This window comes from Lutzomyia longipalpis, chromosome 2 (assembly GCF_024334085.1).
Source record: "Lutzomyia longipalpis isolate SR_M1_2022 chromosome 2, ASM2433408v1".
In the NCBI taxonomy this organism is placed as follows: domain Eukaryota; kingdom Metazoa; phylum Arthropoda; class Insecta; order Diptera; family Psychodidae; genus Lutzomyia; species Lutzomyia longipalpis.
Genome location: NC_074708.1, coordinates 38,571,638 through 38,593,832, shown reverse-complemented (window position 1 = coordinate 38,593,832; position 22,195 = coordinate 38,571,638). Strand labels below are relative to the sequence as shown.

Sequence of the window (22,195 nt, the reverse complement as noted above, 5' to 3'; positions counted from 1 at the left end):
CATCATTTTTTTTGTTAATTTTGTGATCAACTATAAAATTGTTTTTTTTTCTAGTACTGACAAAAGAGATAGTTCTTTATTCTCTTTTATTTTTTCTCTTTACAACTTAAGGCACACGTTTGTACTATTTTATGCAACATACGGTGATGATTATTCTTCGAATTTTGTTTTAAAATAATAAATTTAACTGAAAACATTTTTTTTTAAAAATATTTCCACTTTTTCATGATTAATTTCTTTTGGAAAACATCAAAGGAATTGCCATTTGTCTTTAACTTTTTTTTTCTTCTTCATCGAAATGATTTTTATACACAATATTTTATGGACGATTTTAAAGTTCTTTTACTTTTCTTTTAGTTTTACCATTAAACATACATTTCATTGGCATAATATTATATTGAAACTTTGCAAGATATTTAAGTGGAAAATTTTATAACATTGAATTTTGTGTTTTTCCATTTTTCAATTTGTGTGTGTAATTTTCTCTCTCTCTCTCTCCTACTCACTTTGAATTTTTTTTAACCTTGGTATGGATAATTTTCTCTACTATTGGAGTGATTTTCCCACATATATAGCTAAAAAACTACATAATCTATAGATTAACTTTTTGCGCACCTTTTCCATTTAAAAAAAATCTATTCCCTATTCAAAAACTTCTCTTTTTTTTCTTCCCACAATTGAAAGTTTAATATGCACAATTTGCAATCTTATATTTTTATTTTATTTTTTAAATTAAAGGCTTTCATTTGCAAAATTGATCTCTTTCATTTTTTCATCAATGCACAAAAAGTGATGTTTTTTTTTACAAAAAATATAGATTTTTTTAAATCTTTTTTTTCATTCTCATTAAATCTGATTTATGCATATCTTTTAGGTGACGGAAGCATTAGTTTCAAAAAATCATTTCTTTAAAAATATTTTATGGTTTCATTGCTATACCATATTTTGTAAAATATTTTATCATTAATTAGATAATAAGCATAAAATTTCACAACAAGTTGAATTTCATTATTTTTTTTCTTTTTGTTTTAGAATAATTATCCATATAATTGCCACGTTTTTCATTATTTCTTTCTTCTTATATATAAAAAAAATATCTAGTAAGTAAATTAATTATTATTTTAGAGGTGTATTCAATTGATAATTCATTAAAATTTAAATACTTTAGTTCAATTGATTTTTTTTTTGTGAATTGTGAAGATTAAGAGAAAAGCAACAAATTAATAAAAAAAAAACTAATGATGGGAATTTATTGAAATTTAAAAATTAAAGAATAAAAACAAATTATAAGCGTGTATTGAGTATATCTAATATATAATATTAAAAAAAATGTTTCTCTTTCCCCCTTTAAAATTCTTGTGAATAAACAAGATAAACTAGAACTTTATTAATTTTTTTTGGTGTAAAAGTGGTTCTTGAGTGTTTTTTTCTTCTTCTTCTCCTAAATTATTCTTTTAGCCTATACCTTGATTGTATTTTTACGCATGATTAATTTGGACATTTTATATTCTCTTTTTTTTTTAGTTTTATAGTGAAACCTTTTTTTTAACTACCACTTTTAACGTAATTATATGTATGTATCCTCTAATGTGTGTGTGTGACTTTAACAACAAAACAGAATATTCAATAATAATAATAATAATAAATGTTGAGCAAGAGATGCAACAGTGAGGCATCTGTGAGGTTTTTTTTTTTAAATTAAAATATACAAATATTTATTTTCTAATAGGAACACAGTATAAGCACAACGGAGGTGGTGGAGACAATCAATCGATAATAATATTACATTATATAAATAATAACCTTTTAACTCTTTTACATCCCTCTAATCCTTTTTCTTTTAAACACAATTTCTTTTTAAAAAAAAATATTTACCCGAGTAAAAGGTGGCACTATCCAATACAATTTATGTGCGTTTAGGGTTTTTGTTTGTTTTCTTTGCAAAATATTAAGTGGTTGTGTTTAATGATCAATAATTAAGGATGATTTTACTCGAGGACGTTAAAGGATTTTTTTGAAGAGAAAAAAGAGGGTACAATATACCTTAATTAAATTGTTATCCAAAGTTCAGTCAAAATAAATTACTTGCGCGCAAGTTGTCTGGACTTAAATGTTTAAAAAAAATCAACATGGGGCTTACATGATTGCCTGGCAATTGTTGTTGTTGCTGTAGTACTTGAAATGGGCATTGCTATTCTGGGTATAAGACTGCCGGTACATGAGAGCATTTTGGACGACAACACCAGCGTTGTTGATGTGCCCATTTGTTGTTGTTGCAAGTCCGCAGCTGTTGCTGTTGTTGGTATTACTGTAAATGCGTGCATCGTTGTTTAGATTAGTATTCGTAGTTTGTGTACCCAAAAGTTTCATTTGGGCGGCAATTATGGCGCGACAGATTGAATTTGGTCCAGGAATTGGCACAAGTTCCGGTTGATCAGGTATCATGAGGCCACAGCAACTGCAGCGTATTAATGTGTACTCTTGAATGTGTCCATGTGCACCCAGACGGTGGTACTGAGAGCGATTCGATAGGAACATTGGAAAGTTATTTTCAGGCAACTCGGTGAAACGGATCTTGAGAGATCCATTTGTCAAATTTGAGCCCATGTCAATTATATTGCGTCCACCGTACATTATTTTGCAGTCTTGATACGTCGTCGTTTGTTGTTTCTCTGGAGATTTCTGCATCAACAACAACAATTGCTATATAGTAATAGTTTTTATGCAAAATTATGCATAAGTTTTCCTCACCTTGATTTCATCAGAAGATCCCATGGAACTAATTCCACTTGATTCACTTGATATGGGGGAAATGAGCAACTTAGCTGGGGGTTCTTCTGGTGAGGATAGAATATCCAGTGAATCCATGAATTCACCCACAACTGACAGAGGCAGTGCAATATTGAGAGCCATGATCTGTAAATATTTTTTTTATACTTTAAAAAAAATCTTTCTCTAAAAGAAGAAAATTTAACAAAATGCTGCGCTTCTTCTCGCAATGTCTCTTTCGTGATCACCACCAAGCGTAAAATGTAATAATCGTAAAAAAAAAATGAAGAATAACTGTGCATGTCGCGTGTATTATATATTTTTTCTCTCTCTCAATACATATTTTTTAATTATACTAATTATTACATTATGAACTTGAACTTGATGGTGTATTATAAAATTTGATTTAGTTTTCATTTATTATTTAATATTATTTTCTATTTGATCAAAAGTGTGTGCTTTGGAATTTTCGGAATATTGATAAAAGAATTTCCTCTCTTGGAAAATAGCAAAACTATACCTAAAATGAATTGTCTCGTCGAAATCAGTACAATATTAGACAAAACAAAGTATGCTAGATTTCCATTTAACACTTGGAGGACAAAATTGGTAATCGCTACCAATTTGACTTTTTTTTTAAACCGCCATTGATTAAAATCTATTCAATTTATCTTGATAAATTCTTCATCAATGTGTAGGCGATTTCAAATACTAAAATTTCCTCAAAAGAAAATCTGAAAAACACGTTTTCTTTATAATAGAAAATTAAGGTAAAATTTCAAAGTTAATAATTCGTTTCCTCCGATGATGTTAAAAAAATCTCAGAAAAGCTTTATTAACGGTAATTTTTAGTAAGATTAACAAAAAAATATCAGACAATTAAATTAAGCAATTAATTAAGGACAATTAAGATTAATTAAATGAGAGTTAAAACAAAGTTGAATTTTGAGCACATTTGCCCGGGGGCCTGGGGTACCACAAAATGGCGTTGTTGTTGCGTGATCGCTAAAAATGATCCCATTTCGCAAATAAATTGCATTTTGGGGATATTTTTTTGCGCGGAAAACCGGAAGGAGTTTAATTTTATTTCCCGTCTCAAAATATTTCAAGTTCTCCGGAGAAATTTTCCGAAGCTCCTTTCAACCGTTACCAAAGATAGCTTTTATGCGTGGTTTCCACATAAATTATGTTTACCTGGAACTTTAATTGTACACTTTTCTGACTTTTCAAGCACTTTTCCAGGAAAATAAAACGCGAATTTTTCACATTTTCTCCGTGCGAAAAAAATTGGAATTGTCAATTCTTTTTTTCGTACTGAACCGGAGAAAAACGGCGGCGGCTATCTCTAAAGATAGTTCACTATGTGGCCGTGTCACAGCGCTGGCTACATATTTCTTCGAAAGCTCCACAGCTTTTCCGGAACTTACAGCAATAGTGAGCTTGAAACACACATAAAATGTTCATACTCACTCTCGAGAAACATGTTGTGAAGCTTTGAGCTTTTAGTTTTAGTACAACATTTAGTCCAAAGTTGGCGGGCTTTTTCAAATATGTACAGTACATACATACATATGTACATAATGAACTTTTAACGGACTTTGTGAAAATTTTATTCAAGATAAATTTTTTTTCAAGAAGTTTTGTCAATAAGTAATTTATCATGAAATTAGCTGTTTTAAAAATGCAAGGAATTAATATACAATTTATAAATTTCAACTACTTGCTGTAGATCCATTGTGGTTGATTTTTGGGTCCACACTGTGCAAGAGAAAAGTTTTATTGGGGTACAGCATGTTTCTTTTAGCTCCCTCTCTTGCTAAAAGCTCACTTTTTGGCGCTATTCGCCGTGGAGCTTTCTCTCGCATCGTGAAAATCGAGGAAAACTCGTAAATTTTATAATTAATTTTCCATATTATACACCATTAATTCCACACAATTAATTTGGTTGCGTTTTCATAGAGAAAGAGCGTGGGAGGGTGAGTTTGCGTGTTCAGGACTAATTTGTAATACCTACATAATATATTTCATAATCATATTTTTACGTGCTCAAAATCAATTTCTCACAAAATCAACGAGTCTTGATTGAATTTCTGCAATTTTGATGAATCCTTCTTTCATCTCATAAGTGTGGGAGAGAGGGTGATTTGGGGAAATAATCATGCGGAAAGGATTTAATAGTAGCTATTGACCCCAATGGAATGCTAACCGGGCTTTACTTCTTCGTCCTCTATCTTCCCTGATGATGGACAGAGACATTTGTTTGGTTTCCCACGCGCCACCACACACAAATCCTCATCAATTTCTATCATTTTATCGCAGATTTAATCGAATTAGGGGCGGAAATTCTGCCACAACCACATGCTTTTCCATTCTTCATTCCCCCAATACGTTGTACATTACCACCACAACATTACAACAATATTATTTGCAATGATCTTTTAATTTGATCAATTCTTTTTTGCAATCCATTTTGATTTTTTGGGAAAAAAAGAAGAGAGAAAAGTTTATTTTTTTCTCCAATCTTTGCTGAAAGTTTTGCGCGTTGAGCTACGAGCATGCGTGCCATGGGGGCCTATCACGGCAGGGCAATGGCAGAATGTCGATGAACGAAGAAGGAATACGAGGCACTTTCTCTCCTTCGCGAGCACACACAGTGAGGGCACGTCCAAGTGAAATGTCCTTCCGGAAAGGATGATGCGCTTTCACCCTCTTCTAAAGCTTCACCACCATAGCGATATGGCAAAATTTTCAGCTTTAAAAGTTGCTCTTTTTTTTAGCGAACTCTCAAAGCTCTTTAATGCGTGTAAAAAAAAAGCTCAAATTACATAATTTTAAAAGGTAAAATTTAGTAAGAATAAGACGAAATACATTACTTAATATTAGAGAGAAAAAATACAAAGATATTATTTGATGTAATTTCCATTAAGTATAAGTATGTAAGTTTTGTGTGGGTGGATGCGCGGAATTTTGAGAAAGAAGCGAGTTGAGATTTGAAGTTGATTGATCGATATTCGGATGGCGTAAAATTAATGTGTAACGATGTTAATGGCACACCAAGAATTTATCCGTCATGAATTTGTAATTCAGCACACACCAAGTGAGGGGGTGGTATATTGGGAAATGTGGGGTGTTCTCTCTAATTTTGCATCATCCACATAGTACATAATGTATTAGTTATGTACTTTGGAATCCACAAAATGTAATTATTAATTAAATTGTAGGTAATATCGTACGCTTAAGTTTTTTTTAAGGAGAAAAGAAAATTTTATACAGTAAAAAGTCATAAAAAATACCCATTTTACTCTTCAGCAAACTAGGCCAGGAAAATTAGCCAAAAATGGCGGAAAAGCTTACACAAATTCGAAGACGGCTAAATTTTGCACCATTCGATAGCAAAAATTAAAAGAAATCATGTTTCTTTGGACGAAAACTGCGCTTATGTGGTTGCTTTTTCCACAAAATGCGATTGAATATTCTCCATACAATTTCTCATAATTTTATATAGAAGCCATTAAATGAACAGGTGGCGCCGCGAGTATTTCAACTAAGAAATTCAATTTAATATTTTAACCTTAAAATAAATGTTTTTGTTTTTATTTTTGCATTCGAACCATACGTCCGGAATACGTGAATTTTTGGTGGTGCCCCACGCTTTGGGCAGGGATGTGACCTTGAGTGTTTGAGCGTGGTGAGAAATTTTTGAAAAGTCACGGAAGGGGTGCGTCCGGCTATCGCTGAATTTCCTCGGGAAGTAATACCTGTAAGTAATTATTGAATCTTTGGAGCTCTCTGTCAAGCACAACATTCATGAAATTATTGAATTCTGCCAGGAAGCTGGGAAAGGCGGAAAAACTTCAGAAAATCCTGTAAATTTTTGTACACGCATCAACACCGTACGTCCGGAATACGTGAGTTTTGGTGGTGCCCCATGGTTTGGGCAGGGATGTGACCTTGAGCGTTTGAGCGTGGTGAGAAATTTTTGAAAAGTCACGGAAGGGGTGCGTCCGGCTATCGCTGAATTTCCTCGGGAAGTAATACCTGTAAGTAATTATTGAATCTTTGGAGCTCTCTGTCAAGCACAACATTCATGAAATTATTGAATTCTGCCAGGAAGCTGGGAAAGGCGGAAAAACTTCAGAAAATCCTGTAAATTTTTGTACACGCATCAACACCGTACGTCCGGAATACGTGAGTTTTGGTGGTGCCCCACAGTTTGGGCAGGGATGTGACCTTGAGCGTTTGAGCGTGGTGAGAAATTTTTGAAAAGTCACGGAAGGGGTGCGTCCGGCTATCGCTGAATTTCCTCGGGAAGTAATACCTGTAAGTAATTATTGAATCTTTGGAGCTCTCTGTCAAGCACAACATTCATGAAATTATTGAATTCTGTTAGGTGAGCACTGCATCCAGAGATTCTTCTCAACCATTGTCTACCTGAGTGTCTTTTTGGCGGTCGAATACGGGATCCTGGCCATCAATAATGGCACCTACATTGCCCAAGTGATGCGCTTCAATCATACCAAATCCCTTCTGGATGCAATGCGGGGTTCCTTCGAGGGTTGCAGCTTCGTGGTGTTGACGCAGCGAAATGCCGTTGTGGCGGAATTGCTGAAGAAGCAGACGAACCTCATAAGCTTCCTCAAGGATCACAATCTCCGTCTGAATCATCGTCTCATGCAGATGAATTCCGAAGTGAGAACAATCACTCTTCCACCCTCGTAAAATTAAATTGTCTTACATTTTCTTTTTTTTTTATTTAACACACACACAACCATATCGATTTTCGTCCTTTATTATTTTTTATACATTTCTTTATTATATTTCTATATTATATACATTATATAAATCTAGACTGATTTTCCATTGTCATGTAAAAAAAAGTTTAATTCCAGGATTCTATTGGATTATCATCTATTTCATGATTTTCTGTTTTATCATGGTAAAAATTCGAACATCCTGTGCTCCGGCAATTCTTACACATATCCGTGCAGTTGAGTTCTGACCTTCGACACTCGCATTTGATATTACACTCTTTTTTACAACTACATCTTATTAGCTTTAGCAAATTCATTGGCGCGAATGGACATTCTGATGGGATGGGTAGCAAATGGTTTCCTTTTTGAGTCCAACCCCACTCCGTGGGATTAAGATTACGTCCCATCCATTGCTGGACCTATAGTGAATTACTATTAATTATATAAAATCACTTACATGCATTCAAAAAATTGCAGGAGAATGAACCTTATATTTCTATTGAACGAATAAATTGAAAATTTTCTTACCTGGTAATAAACACGGAGTGAGTGCTGCTTAGCCGCTCCAGAAGTGGGTGGCAATGAGCGGAAATCAAATTTGTCACTTATATCTTTTTTGTTTCCAATTGATTTTTTGTATAGAATAATCCGCAATTTGCTCAGATCTTTGCACTCTCCGGCGCTAAACAAAGCAAGGAAAAAGCTCTCTCCCGCGTTTGCAATTTCATTTTGAGTGCAATTTGGCTCATTAAAGACTTTAACCTTCTCTACAAGCGAGGGATTTTTTTGGAGAAGCTGGAAAATTATATTTTTTCCCTTTCTAAATATCGCAGAGGTTGTGTCGCAACCGGAAATTGCGTGGGCAAACAAGATTATTTCTTTGAAAGGTCCCAATTGGTTCTGCACATTTGTGATAGAATGGCATCGACTATTATTGTAACTTGGGATCGCCATAAAAAGAGATGTACCCGATGGTGCTAATGCAATAAGCAAAACTAGGATATCCGTATCCGTAGCCACTACTGATATTACATTTCCTTGAATAGCCACATCAATCGCCGTTTTAACAATTAGTACATCAGCATCACCGAAAGATTGTAGCACACATATACCGGCTTTTTGCATATGGGTTGCAAGCATTAAAATCAGAGCTGCTTTATTTTGAATATTTCCCAGAAAGTTCTCTTTTGTCGTGGTAACGAGGTAATCAGACTTCACTGTTATATTGGATGACGACTTTTTCGTGGATCTTCGTTGTTGTTCCACGTATTTTGTTGACTGAGAATCATTGTATCCGTCGAAAATAACAATGGAATCCTCTCCGTAGTGATGCTTTACATATTCAACATAAGCGTTGCAAATGTCATTGTAAGTAGCCGGTCTCTGCCAGTTGACTGCGTGCATCAAATATCCTCCGTCAATTATAAACCTAAAATTAAGGAAAGACAATTTTATGAAATCAAGGCTATTCAAAAAACTTTATTATTAATGGTGCAAATCAGTTAAACAAAAAATCATTAGGATTAAATTTAATTATTCTTGTCATACTATAAGTCTCAAATTTAATTAGAAAATATTTTAGCTTTTGTACTTTCCTAAATTTATTAAAATTTTTCATTAAAATGTCTCAATGAGCAAACAATATGAAGCTCTGAATTATTAATAACTTACCGACAATTTTCAGGAGGATTTGAGGTGCATGGAGCAAATTTTTGAATCAGTTTTTCTATGGCCGATTTATCATTTTTACGCATACAAACTTCATCAAAAAGGGACAGCGGTCGAGGAGAAAGTTCATATTCCAGGAATGTACTTAGGGGTGTATTGAAACGATCTTGAAGGCACATTATTCTACTCATTAGTAGTTCATTGTTGATTTGCACTTCGTCACCTCCGATAAGAGCCACATTGGACATAGCTGACAGAGGCTTGACCTTACTTGACCTCTTTAGTTTAACATCCGTAAACGACTTTCCGATCATTGATTTTATAGAATCTTTTCCTATTTCTAATGCATAGTCACAGTTAACATACTCATCGCCTATTATTCCTGTCGACAATGATGCCAACTCATTTTCGGGTCTATCTGCAAACGGATCGCGTTGTTCGAGCCATGTGGTAAAGCTCAGTACATCTTTAAAGTCTCTTGACTTTCTACTATCACGTAGCTCCACATGCTGTTCTGAAGTTATATTTTTGAGTTGGCAAAATTCCTCCAGAGAATTGCATATAGGTATACAATGGCGAATACCTCCAATCCACTTTGAGAGTGTCCCTTCATTAATGCCTCTGCCGTGGGTGAGACCTCCACTTGTTTTAAATGAACGCATTAGTTCCTGCTCAATAGTAATGTCAACGGACACGCCGCTCCAAAATTTATTGGTACGGCGGATAACGAAATATCCTTTTCTATAAATAATAAAAATATTACATTACGTTAGGGATTTAAAATTAATTTAAAAAAAATTAAATGAATCAAATTACTCCGTAAAATTTTGATATTCTGCAGGTTCCATTTGATTCTGCAAATTTGCCATATCCTGTAGATACAAATGCGCTGATTTGGCGTAATTCAAGTGGCCGGATGAGTGGAAATAAGGCAACATTGCTTCAATACTTTGCAAGTGTAGTTGCCAATTTCCTGTGCGTTCGGCGCGTATAAATTGCCGCATAATATTCACCTAAAATTATAAATTGAATAAATAACTAAATACATTATAAAAATTGATAATACTTACATTGTGAAAATAGTTGATCCACAATTTGGCGGTTCTATTCTTTTTCGACAAACTGTCCGTTGTGCGGGATATAATGTCATGAAGCAGTTGGATACATTCATCATTGGTGGCATCTTCGGCGGACAATTTTTCATCCACCATACGAGTATAGATGTCTTCTGTCGCATTTTGCAAAGAATTAATCTCCAAAGCGGATTCTTTAAATATCAATTTTGCAAGCGCCATTTGTCCCAAAAAATGAGCTCTTAAGGAGCGTGAATATGCATGACCCGTTATCATGTGTGGGATTGTATTAGAAGCGTAAACTTGCGCCCACATATCCTCTATCCCACTTCCCGTCATGACATATCCAACGGCGCCGATGAAGCTCATAAGAAGGTGGAACCCTCCAAGCCGCACTATAAGACCAGGAAGATCATTCGTATGTTCCAACGCGCCTGCAATTTCCCTTGCTTTCAGGTACAAAGGTTGGTCGAAGGTCACAAAACATGTTTTTTGGTGCTGCAATCTACATTGTTCAGTCGCAAATTTCAATGCGGTATAAATGCAACTGAGATCTCCAGGTGGCAAATTAATGAACGGCACAATTTCAATTGAAGAACTCTCGTGTTCTGGAGAAGAGGTTTCCATTACAATCTACATCAAGTGAACAAAAAATATTATCAATTACCTATTAAAATAAATTTTGAAAATTATTTTTACTTACCTGCATGTATCCATTCCATGCTGGCTTGGGATTTAGAGGTTTTGAAATATTATAGGAAAACAACCAAAAGTAGTCCATTGCCTCTCCTTTTTTCCAAAGTCCAAAACCATCATTCAAATTGATTTCCTGGATACTTATGGACTTTAAACCTGAAGACACTGGCTTTTTATAATGCCTTATTGGCATATGCCCTTCATTGAGATCTTTAAATGTAAGAGTGCCCATGACACGCGGAATAATATATGCGTTTTTTAACACAACCTTTGGTGTCACACACCTATATGAAAAATAATAATCAGATATAAAATTATTTTAAAAAAATATCAACTCCTTTATGTATTACACATACTTACTTTATTCCACCCATATTGTGGAACGTTCCATGTCCATCCAACGTTCGTATATTAAAATCTGCATTATCAAACGCGAATTGGACAAACTCTGATAAAGAATTTGGTTCGCTTGCCTCACCACGATTCAATGCAATGGCAGAATAGGTAAACCGTTGGACTTCTTCATAACTTACGGAGAATCCAAGCACATGCAGAAGATCAATGAGGTGCCTGGATTCGAAGTGGCGGTGTATATAGACTCCTAGAGCTAGTAGTAGAGGAGGTATATACGATCTTGGCCGACATACAGATACAATAGCTTGCATGAGTGCTTCTTTGGGTCTTATACGGGAGGAGCTTTTTACATCCAAAATCTCTGAGACAAATTCTCGAAGAGAACTTGGAACCACATTAGTATCATTTAGCACATCGCCGCAGATGTAATTGCTGATGTCAACATTCATAGATCGAATATCCTCCTTTAGAATATTCGCAGCCTTTCTCAATAGTTGTTTGCGCATATCTAAAACTTCATCTTTCGATTTTTGATTTTTCCAAAAATCAAAAACCATGTCATCGGCTTTACCTTTGAAACAAAACACTGAAGATTGTCCAACAACATTAGAGACAAAAATTTTATCTCCGTAATGGACACTCAATTTCTCCTTCAGATAAGAAGCTTTATAAGCTGAATTTTCTCCTGGAAATTTAATTCGGTATTAGTCAATAAAAAAATACAAATTTTTTCAACAAATAAGTGTTTTTACCCCCAATTATTTTCATCCTTTCTACCAACTCTTCAAGTGAAAAAACGCCATCCAAATCTGAATCTAGTTCTTCACACAGCTTAATAAATGTCTTATATTTAAGATCATCTTTTGGCCTTCCAATTCCTGCATCCGAATTTTGAGGTGTTTTCAAGAATGTTGTCTTACATTTGTCGTGGTAATGACAGTTCGCAGCCTCATCATCGGACATATTTAAAATTCTCCTGGCCACTACATTTCCACATTCATCCTTTCTATCCTGAGCATGTTTCAAGATGGCATGAATTGAATCGAGATTTTTTACTTTATGTACGGCCGGCCTTTTCTTTACTGGTATTTTTGAAGAAACAATGGCTATCTTTCCGCAAATGAAACAATCCTTTTCTGAATTAAAAGTTTCCTATAATTAAAAAATAGGTATATATTAAAAATTCTTAATTTCATCTTAGAAAATATCAACTCTAAAAATGCTTCCCGCAATTGTAAAGCGTATTCCATAAATTGACAAACTTTGATCTCTAAATGAAATTAAGGATTAGCTAAGTGTTGAAAAAAAATTATAGAAAAAAAATTTTTAATTGTACAAATTTAAAGATGTTATTTACCGTAGATGATGCTGCAGATGATGTTTGTAGAGAAAATTCAGTAGATATTTCCATAGGATTTTCCTCTAGCTCAAAGGACATCTCATCGTCCTCACCTGACTTATCCATCCTGAGGTGAAGCAATAATATTTTCACAACACGCTGACAGCTTTCTGACAGAATTCAATAATTTCATGAATGTTGTGCTTGACAGAGAACTCCAAAGATTCAATAATTACTTACAGGTATTACTTCCCGAGGAAATTCAGCGATAGCCGGACGCACCCCTTCCGTGACTTTTCAAAAATTTCTCACTACGCTCAAACGCTCAAGGTCACATCCCTGCCCAAACCATGGGGCACCACCAAAACTCACGTATTCCGGACGTACGGTGTTGATGCGTGTACAAAAATTTACAGGATTTTCTGAAGTTTTTCCGCCTTTCCCAGCTTCCTGGCAGAATTCAATAATTTCATGAATGTTGTGCTTGACAGAGAGCTCCAAAGATTCAATAATTACTTACAGGTATTACTTCCCGAGGAAATTCAGCGATAGCCGGACGCACCCCTTCCGTGACTTTTCAAAAATTTCTCACCACGCTCAAACGCTCAAGGTCACATCCCTGCCCAAACCATGGGGCACCACCAAAACTCACGTATTCCGGACGTACGGTGTTGATGCGTGTACAAAAATTTACAGGATTTTCTGAAGTTTTTCCGCCTTTCCCAGCTTCCTGGCAGAATTCAATAATTTCATGAATGTTGTGCTTGACAGAGAGCTCCAAAGATTCAATAATTACTTACAGGTATTACTTCCCGAGGAAATTCAGCGATAGCCGGACGCACCCCTTCCGTGACTTTTCAAAAATTTCTCACCACGCTCAAACGCTCAAGGTCACATCCCTGCCCAAACCATGGGGCACCACCAAAACTCACGTATTCCGGACGTACGGTGTTGATGCGTGTACAAAAATTTACAGGATTTTCTGAAGTTTTTCCGCCTTTCCCAGCTTCCTGGCAGAATTCAATAATTTCATGAATGTTGTGCTTGACAGAGAGCTCCAAAGATTCAATAATTACTTACAGGTATTACTTCCCGAGGAAATTCAGCGATAGCCGGACGCACCCCTTCCGTGACTTTTCAAAAATTTCTCACCACGCTCAAACGCTCAAGGTCACATCCCTGCCCAAACCATGGGGCACCACCAAAACTCACGTATTCCGGACGTACGGTGTTGATGCGTGTACAAAAATTTACAGGATTTTCTGAAGTTTTTCCGCCTTTCCCAGCTTCCTGGCAGAATTCAATAATTTCATGAATGTTGTGCTTGACAGAGAGCTCCAAAGATTCAATAATTACTTACAGGTATTACTTCCCGAGGAAATTCAGCGATAGCCGGACGCACCCCTTCCGTGACTTTTCAAAAATTTCTCACCACGCTCAAACGCTCAAGGTCACATCCCTGCCCAAACCATGGGGCACCACCAAAACTCACGTATTCCGGACGTACGGTGTTGATGCGTGTACAAAAATTTACAGGATTTTCTGAAGTTTTTCCGCCTTTCCCAGCTTCCTGGCAGAATTCAATAATTTCATGAATGTTGTGCTTGACAGAGAGCTCCAAAGATTCAATAATTACTTACAGGTATTACTTCCCGAGGAAATTCAGCGATAGCCGGACGCACCCCTTCCGTGACTTTTCAAAAATTTCTCACCACGCTCAAACGCTCAAGGTCACATCCCTGCCCAAACCATGGGGCACCACCAAAACTCACGTATTCCGGACGTACGGTGTTGATGCGTGTACAAAAATTTACAGGATTTTCTGAAGTTTTTCCGCCTTTCCCAGCTTCCTGGCAGAATTCAATAATTTCATGAATGTTGTGCTTGACAGAGAGCTCCAAAGATTCAATAATTACTTACAGGTATTACTTCCCGAGGAAATTCAGCGATAGCCGGACGCACCCCTTCCGTGACTTTTCAAAAATTTCTCACCACGCTCAAACGCTCAAGGTCACATCCCTGCCCAAACTGTGGGGCACCACCAAAACTCACGTATTCCGGACGTACGGTGTTGATGCGTGTACAAAAATTTACAGGATTTTCTGAAGTTTTTCCGCCTTTCCCAGCTTCCTGGCAGAATTCAATAATTTCATGAATGTTGTGCTTGACAGAGAGCTCCAAAGATTCAATAATTACTTACAGGTATTACTTCCCGAGGAAATTCAGCGATAGCCGGACGCACCCCTTCCGTGACTTTTCAAAAATTTCTCACCACGCTCAAACACTCAAGGTCACATCCCTGCCCAAAGCGTGGGGCACCACCAAAAATTCACGTATTCCGGACGTATGGTTCGAATGCAAAAATAAAAACAAAAACATTTATTTTAAGGTTAAAATATTAAATTGAATTTCTTAGTTGAAATACTCGCGGCGCCACCTGTTCATTTAATGGCTTCTATATAAAATTATGAGAAATTGTATGGAGAATATTCAATCGCATTTTGTGGAAAAAGCAACCACATAAGCGCAGTTTTCGTCCAAAGAAACATGATTTCTTTTAATTTTTGCTATCGAATGGTGCAAAATTTAGCCGTCTTCGAATTTGTGTAACCCCAAAAATTAACTTTCCTGGGCTAAAAATGCATTAGAAAAATTTCGAAAATTAAATCCTGCACATATCCTACGCACAGAAAATTTTCTGGAACGTTGAAAATATAAAAAAAAACGATTTTTTTTCTTAATTTTTCAAGTTCTTTTTGTGTGTGTAAGTGTCATAAAATGCGCAAAATAGGTTGATATAAAAGGCAATGTTGCTGTCCCAAAAATAGCTTCCAAGTGGAAAAAGCAAAAACATGTCTGTGAAAGAAAATATGTTGGTCATATAAAATTAATTGGCTTTTTCCACCCTCACACGCCCACCTCTCTATGGTGAGCTCTGCGAGCATGAAGATTAATTTGCACGAGGAAAATCGAAAAGAAAGTTTCTACCTTTAATTTATTTGAAAGTTTTCCATTTCCAACTTTTCCCCATCATCGACAAAAGTGCAACAGTGCACAAGAATAGGAGAGAGAGAGAGAGAGCACACAGTGGGGATTTATATGGCAAATATATAGGGTGTGGAGAACTTGTACTACCCCGCGTGAGGCAAGCGGCAAGGAAACAAAAGAGCTTTTCAGTGTTATCAGCATTTCACTTTTCCACCAGAGCGGAAGTTTTCCCAGCACGGAGAAATTTATTTTTATTTAAACTATTTATGCTCTGCTTCGCTACCATCTATATGTGTTACCTATACACATTTTAATTTATTGTTGTCCAGATAGAGTTTCGGGGTATAACGCCAAGTTTTCTTCTTCCCCCTTCTACCACCACCTCTACCACACCTCTGTGACGACCTAGAGTCAGAGTTTAATCAAGATGAGTGATCAAGATGTTACCACAATGAGCTCTTGAGCTATTTCTTGTATTTTTTTTGTTAGGAAGACATTATTATACCAACTGTTGAAAAAGGTGTCGACAAAGATCTTTGAAATTGAAAATTTCGTTGTTGCATTCATATTTTGCGCCAAGCAGAAGGACAAAAAATAATAAGAACAAAACCACCATGAGGACTCTCTAAATCAGATAAAAAGTTTCCTGCTGATTTGCTCACAAATTTGGGAATGATGATGAACAAATTGCTAGACCATCTTGGGCAGATTGCAAAAAAAACAAAGGAAGGAAAGTCAAGCAATGCCTATAAAAGGACATTATGCACACTATATGGCAAAAAAATTATAAAATTTTGATTCTTCTTTTTGTTAATAAGAAGGAGCAGATAATTAATTTCCTAAATCATCTCTGTGAGATCTTTCCTTGATCAATATACAAAAAAAAGCATTATTGGTCAACGTTTTTGGAGCTTTCTTCTTATATAAATACTGTAAATGAAAGCTATCTACGCAACGTATATAAAGGGCATGGGTGTTTGTGAAATTTGTACATAGGTGGAAAATTAAATTTACTTTCCACACAATTATATTAAATATATAATCATTTACATATGAAATTTGTCAGTGACAAACATTTCAACGAAACTAGACATACATATAGCAGCAAGTTGTACAAGAGGTGACTTGAGTACAAACAACAGGGATTTCTTATTGGGTACATAAATTCTATTTATTCACCCTTATTATACACTTTCAACCCTGCAGCCATATCCGCTATTTGCGAATTTTAACTCAATTCTCCATGGTGTGGAGGATGCCGCAAAAGGGGGCTGACTAGCTGACTGAAGGGTGCGTGGAATTTTGCATTGAGAAGCCCTGTGTGAAAAAGGGGGTGGTGGTGGTGGTTTTAAATGGGAATTTCTGTATATTATGTGCGTATAAATGTGTGAAGATGATGGAAAGCCGTACAAGTTAGAGGAACTATAAGAGGGTGGATTTTCCAACATATATGTGGATTTATGTACATAACATAGAGAACATACATCATAGTGTCGAAAAGCCGAAAATGTTAGTTTAAGCATATGTAATGTTAATACAATGCGATGAGAGGGAGAGAAAGGTATTCTCCTCCACCCCTGAGATGTGCGAGGTGTATTTTGGAAAATATGCAAAGGGCCAATTAAATTGGGTAAATATTAATTTGCGGAAGAAGTCAACACGGTACCCGTACTTGATGTTTGGTTACTAAAGAAGGAAAGGAAATTAAATTATGTTGTTTTTTTTTTATATAAAGAGAGATTTTAATTAGATTTTGAATATGTATATACATACATAATTAATAACGATGATTGAGATAGTTTAAATTAAGTTAAAAAATAATCTATCAGCAATGAAAACTATGTGCGTATACACTGTGAGTTTCGATTGAGAGAATCGTATGTAGATTTCTAGGAAATAGAAACTGAAGAGAGAGAGAGGCTTTTAGGCATTGATAGGATGTAGCCAACTGAAAGGTAATGCAAAGTGAAATTCACTTCGTGAGTATTCTTTGATGTGTTCCTTATATCTACGAATGGGGGAGACAAAGAGAGGTTCTAGACAGCAATTTTAGCACTTGCACCCGCCACATTTACCTCATCTACATCACTCTGTCTTTAATTTATCCATTGTGCCATTTGTGTACCCGCCCTCCCCCCTCTTCCCCTCAAAGGGTTAGCAGATGATTTTTTTATGCGCCAGTTAATTTACAACATGGATATAGTGACACGTTTGAAGTGTTTCGTACTCACTCTTATCGGCACAAAAAAAAAAGAGTTGATGGGAGCTTGTGCACAAATACTCCACCTTTTGTTTCATTTGAACTTTTTTCGCGAATTTCCCATCCCACCACCCCATCGTGAATGAATTGCTAAAAAAAATATTAGTCTCTCTGCTACTCAAAGTGAGGCAGTTTGTTTGTTCTGCCACTTGGACAGGGGAGGGTTTTCATCATCATCATTTTCCCGCTTACATACACATTTTTTTTGCCACCAAATATGGTGGATGTTACTAATTTGCTCAACGAATGGTAAAGGGCCTATGTGAAAAGGAACAAGAAATGATGACTTTTCAGAGGTGTTAGAGCATAAATTTAGCTTCTGTAGATTTAACAAATTAATTAAAAAGTTCTTTTTTTTGCACAAGCTCTTGCATTTTGTATCTTTTGGTCTACTTTGTATGCTTGTAGGTAACATAAAAAAATTCCTATTTAATGAATTTTTAATTAATTTAATTCATAAAAAAATTATGAAATTATTTCTCTAAGAAATCTTTACGTTAGGGCAAGGTAAATGTGTGAATCTTCAAAATAAAATATTTATGCAAGCAATGGCACGAGTCTAAAATCCACTCAATGTCATAGCGCAAGATTGAGGATGAGAAACCTAAAGTAATATTTTTATTGATGGAGAACACCTTTTTCTTGGCTGACACCGAGATTTCAGATGAAGGAATTTTTCAGAAAGTGAAAAAAAAACGTCCAAACTGCAAATTTATCATCATTTTTTTTACCTTATACTCATACTTCCTCGAAAACAGATGAGATGAAAGAAGAGAAAAAAAATCTGTCCTGGTGAGTTGAATAGAAAGAAATCCACGTGACATGACACCCCCTCGTCATGGGCATTTTTCGGAGGTAGGTATAGCTGCGGAGAGAATCTCTCTTCGACGATGAACGCGCGCTTTTCTTTTCATCTCTTTGAGGGATTTGCACCTGGACGGGATTCTTTTTTTTCCATATATATGTATTTATAACCTTCCTCCTTCGTGTATTTAGCTCTCTTTCGTTGCCGATATGAATGATGGTTCATCTGAAATCGAAACCCAACCACAGCAGCTTCCTTTTGTTTCCTCCCGAACGATCCAAAGCATAGCTCATAAATTTTCTACATAGCTTTTGGGGCAAATTTTCATTCCTTATGGGTTTGATTGGAAATAACACTAATCCATTAAATTCGTATGGACATACTTAATGTTTAGCCTAAAAAGTGTCTTGATGAGGAAATGAGCGGACATTGCATTTTGGTGGTACCACCCACATGTACAAACAGTTGAGAATGTAAAAGAGATAGAAGAGTAACAAATTGATCAATCAACAAAACTTTTTCTAGACGTTATCATTGTAGCAAGATCAGCCATTTCATGCATTTCATCGTGGGTTTTGGGACCCTCGTAAAGATATAATTGAGGTGCAGAGAGAGAGGTAAAAAAAAATTGTAGCGCGGTTCCTTTGGCCATTAAACTTTACATTTGTGTGAATAAATTAACGTTAGGAAACGTGAGCATGATAACTTGTGGAGTATTGTGCGATGAGTATGTATAATTGCCAAATTTACACTGTGCAACAAAATTTAAAAATATTTATCTTATTGTTTTTTTTTTCTTTAAAATATTCTTTATATAGAATTCAAACAAAAATGTACTGGTAAGCTGACCAAGCTTACGGGAGCTGTGTTTCTTTCAGTGTACCAATTTTGTGAGAGCAAACTAGAACGCGAATTAATTTAAATACGCGCAAAGTCGGGAAAAGATGAAAAGTCATACCCTAAGAAATGTTTGGAAGGCCATATCTCGAGAACGGATCCATAGATTTTCATAAATTTTTTTTTGTTTGAAAGGTCTTGAAGTCAGCTATAACATATCGAAAAATGAAAAAAAATTATGTAGCCATTTTCGAAAAATTCGAGTTCGAAATTTTCGAAAACTTTGTTTTTGATTTTAGCGCCTCTTGCGGTCATTTCTCGAAGTTGCAATGTTCTAGACATTTGTAGGGTTTCTCGAAACCTTTCATTTGCGCTTGAGTTGATCAAGATCGGACTTGTAGAACCCGAGATATGACATGCCAACTTTGGAAGGCTATATCTCGAGAACGGATCCATAGATTTTCTTCATTTTTGGCATGAAGCTAGATAATATGGTCAGCTACAACATATAAAAAAATGAAAAAAATTTATGTCGTCGTTTTCGAGATATTCATCGAAAACTCATCGAAAATTTTGTTTTTGATTTTTGGCCCTCTAGCGGTCACTTTTGAAACTTCTGATGTTCTAGAGAGTTGTAGGGTTTGTTGAGATCTTTTATTTGACCCCGGGTTGATCAAAATCGGTCAAGCCGTTTTCGAGTTATGGTCGATTTTCGATAAAAAATTGTGGCGGCCATATTGACTAAACGGCTTGACCGATTTTCGAAAATGAGGTATCGTTGGAAAGGTATTAATGGCCCCTACAACATATCAAAATTTCAGATTTTTAGCTATTACAGGGGCTGAGATATAGCGAAAACAAAATTTTGAGGTTATTCAAAATGGCGGACGCGGGGGTGGGGGGGTGGATTTGACCTCATAATCGGACGTCTTCCAGTCGACTTTTAAACTTTGCCGTTTAGCGCAAGTCTCTATCTATTACCGTTCTCTTGCAATTTAGCTTTGTACTACGGACGGCCGGACGGACGGACGGCCGGCCGGAAAAAAAATTTTTTGGCGCATACGTTTTTTGGAATGTAGGGACCCTAATTCGTGCTCATCCCAAGTTTGAGCCCGATCTGACGACTTTCGATTTTGCTCGGTACACAAAAGCTGTGTCTGAAAGAAACACAGCTAAAATAACGAATTAAAAAAAAACAATATTAAAAAATAAATTTTAGAAAAAGAAATAATAATAATTACCCAAACTTACTTTGTGCTGCCAGGTGTATTACCATGTGAAGCCCACTCCACAATTGCCATTCAAAAGATTAAATGGCTAAAGAATTTTTCTCACTTCTTTTGGGCATGCAAGAAATCTTCAATGTTGGTGTTGATGGGCCTTAAGACAGCCATCTAAAAGAGACGCGCGCGCGCTCGCGTTTCTTCTTTCACCTCAATATAACATGTCAATTGTTCCATTTGAAACTGACAGTGGTTTTATAATTGATTCGAACAATTAGAACGATGCTCTCGTCCATTTATTGCTCATTGTTGTTTGAAGTTGTTATTTAGCTGAAAGACTCATCGACCCTCTCGATGGTTTAATCAATTGGAATGATCAATATCATATTACTTACTATATATCCATTTATAGTTCATACTATATTACATATAAATTCTACTATATACATATATATACATACATACATATATTAACATTTTTGTGCAATTCATCCATGAAGAGTGTTGTCCACAAAAGTTATGTGGGATTATATGCGGAAAAAAATAGGGGGTGATGTGAAAATATCATATATACATATCGTATTGGAATGGCAAAATCTGCAGAAATATTCGCCCAGAGAAAAGGGATTTGCATTTGAGTGAAAAATTTTTCTTCAGTCCATTTTTTTTATTATGTCAATTTTGTTGTGAAATTTCCACTCGATATCCCCAGAAATCGCACCTGGATGGATTTTATGCCATTCTTGGGATACCGTGTGCATAAGAAACGTCTTAGCATTGCATTATTTGGCTTCTTCAACATACATGTGGTGAGATATTTAAAGTGCATTAGGTATATTATGTATAGTACATGCATATACATATGTGTACAGTACATTTCTCTCGGATAAAATCCCTAAAATATACTATGTGCTTCTGGGGGTGATTTCTTTCTTCCAAAGACACTAAGAAGAAGAACAAGTTGCACTATATAATAATTATTATTTTTATTTGAAATATTTACCTAATTATATTGTACCCACAGTCAGGAATTGCAGCATAAGATAAATTCTAAGGGCGTCAAAATGTCTGGAGAATTATTTTTAGAAATGAAATACTTCTTCAGGCATCTCTCTGACTTTTTTTGGTGCAAGTCAGAGAAGTAGAGATGTGAGAGATTGAAGATTTTATATGTACATAGGTATAAAGTAATAATAATAAAAAAAAAGTTAATCACAATTCATTAAAAATGATGAAAATTCATTTTAGATCGTTCGCATTGCCACAACGCGGAGAGATGTGGCCTCAATTATAGTGATTTTATCCACAGTTGGTGCGAGTTCACAACTTCCTGGAATTTCTACATATTAAACATCCCTTTCCAATAATTTTCTTCACCCATGACAGTTTGATGTCAGTCCAGCAAAAGAATCGATTTAATATAATTGACAAT

General features: G+C 35.6%; 2 protein-coding genes and 2 long non-coding RNA genes across 12 annotated transcripts; 1 reads left to right on the top strand and 3 right to left on the bottom strand.

Moving 5' to 3' along the window:
- Window positions 1–1,220: 1,220 nt before the first annotated feature.
- Window positions 1,221–4,129, bottom strand: LOC129791376 (uncharacterized). The gene is made up of 3 exons (XM_055829531.1): window positions 3,964–4,129; window positions 2,752–2,916; window positions 1,221–2,682 (listed from the first exon to the last, which is right to left on the bottom strand). The coding sequence occupies exons 2-3, from the start codon at window positions 2,911–2,913 to the stop codon at window positions 2,137–2,139; spliced, it is 708 nt and encodes a 235-aa protein (XP_055685506.1). The 5' UTR covers window positions 2,914–2,916; window positions 3,964–4,129; the 3' UTR covers window positions 1,221–2,136.
- A 2,267-nt stretch (window positions 4,130–6,396) lies between these two features.
- On the top strand, window positions 6,397–7,409 carry LOC129791392 (uncharacterized). Its single transcript, XR_008750690.1, has 4 exons — window positions 6,397–6,529; window positions 6,600–6,809; window positions 6,880–7,089; window positions 7,160–7,409. It is a non-coding gene; the product is annotated as an uncharacterized LOC129791392 (long non-coding RNA).
- A 96-nt stretch (window positions 7,410–7,505) lies between these two features.
- Window positions 7,506–12,908, bottom strand: LOC129791314 (uncharacterized). Its single transcript, XM_055829423.1, has 5 exons — window positions 10,965–12,908; window positions 10,259–10,894; window positions 10,005–10,201; window positions 9,192–9,929; window positions 7,506–8,949 (listed from the first exon to the last, which is right to left on the bottom strand). Exons 1-5 carry the CDS (start codon window positions 11,187–11,189, stop codon window positions 7,974–7,976), a joined length of 2,772 nt encoding a protein of 923 aa, XP_055685398.1. The 5' UTR covers window positions 11,190–12,908; the 3' UTR covers window positions 7,506–7,973.
- An 81-nt stretch (window positions 12,909–12,989) lies between these two features.
- Window positions 12,990–14,983, bottom strand: LOC129791391 (uncharacterized). Of its 9 annotated transcripts, none has more exons than XR_008750682.1 (8): window positions 14,851–14,983; window positions 14,571–14,780; window positions 14,291–14,500; window positions 14,011–14,220; window positions 13,731–13,940; window positions 13,451–13,660; window positions 13,171–13,380; window positions 12,990–13,100 (listed from the first exon to the last, which is right to left on the bottom strand). It is a non-coding gene; the product is annotated as an uncharacterized LOC129791391 (long non-coding RNA). The 9 variants fall into 9 exon arrangements; XR_008750683.1 differs by having other exon boundaries at window positions 12,990–13,096; XR_008750681.1 differs by having other exon boundaries at window positions 12,990–13,380.
- Between the last annotated feature and the right edge of the window lie 7,212 nt (window positions 14,984–22,195).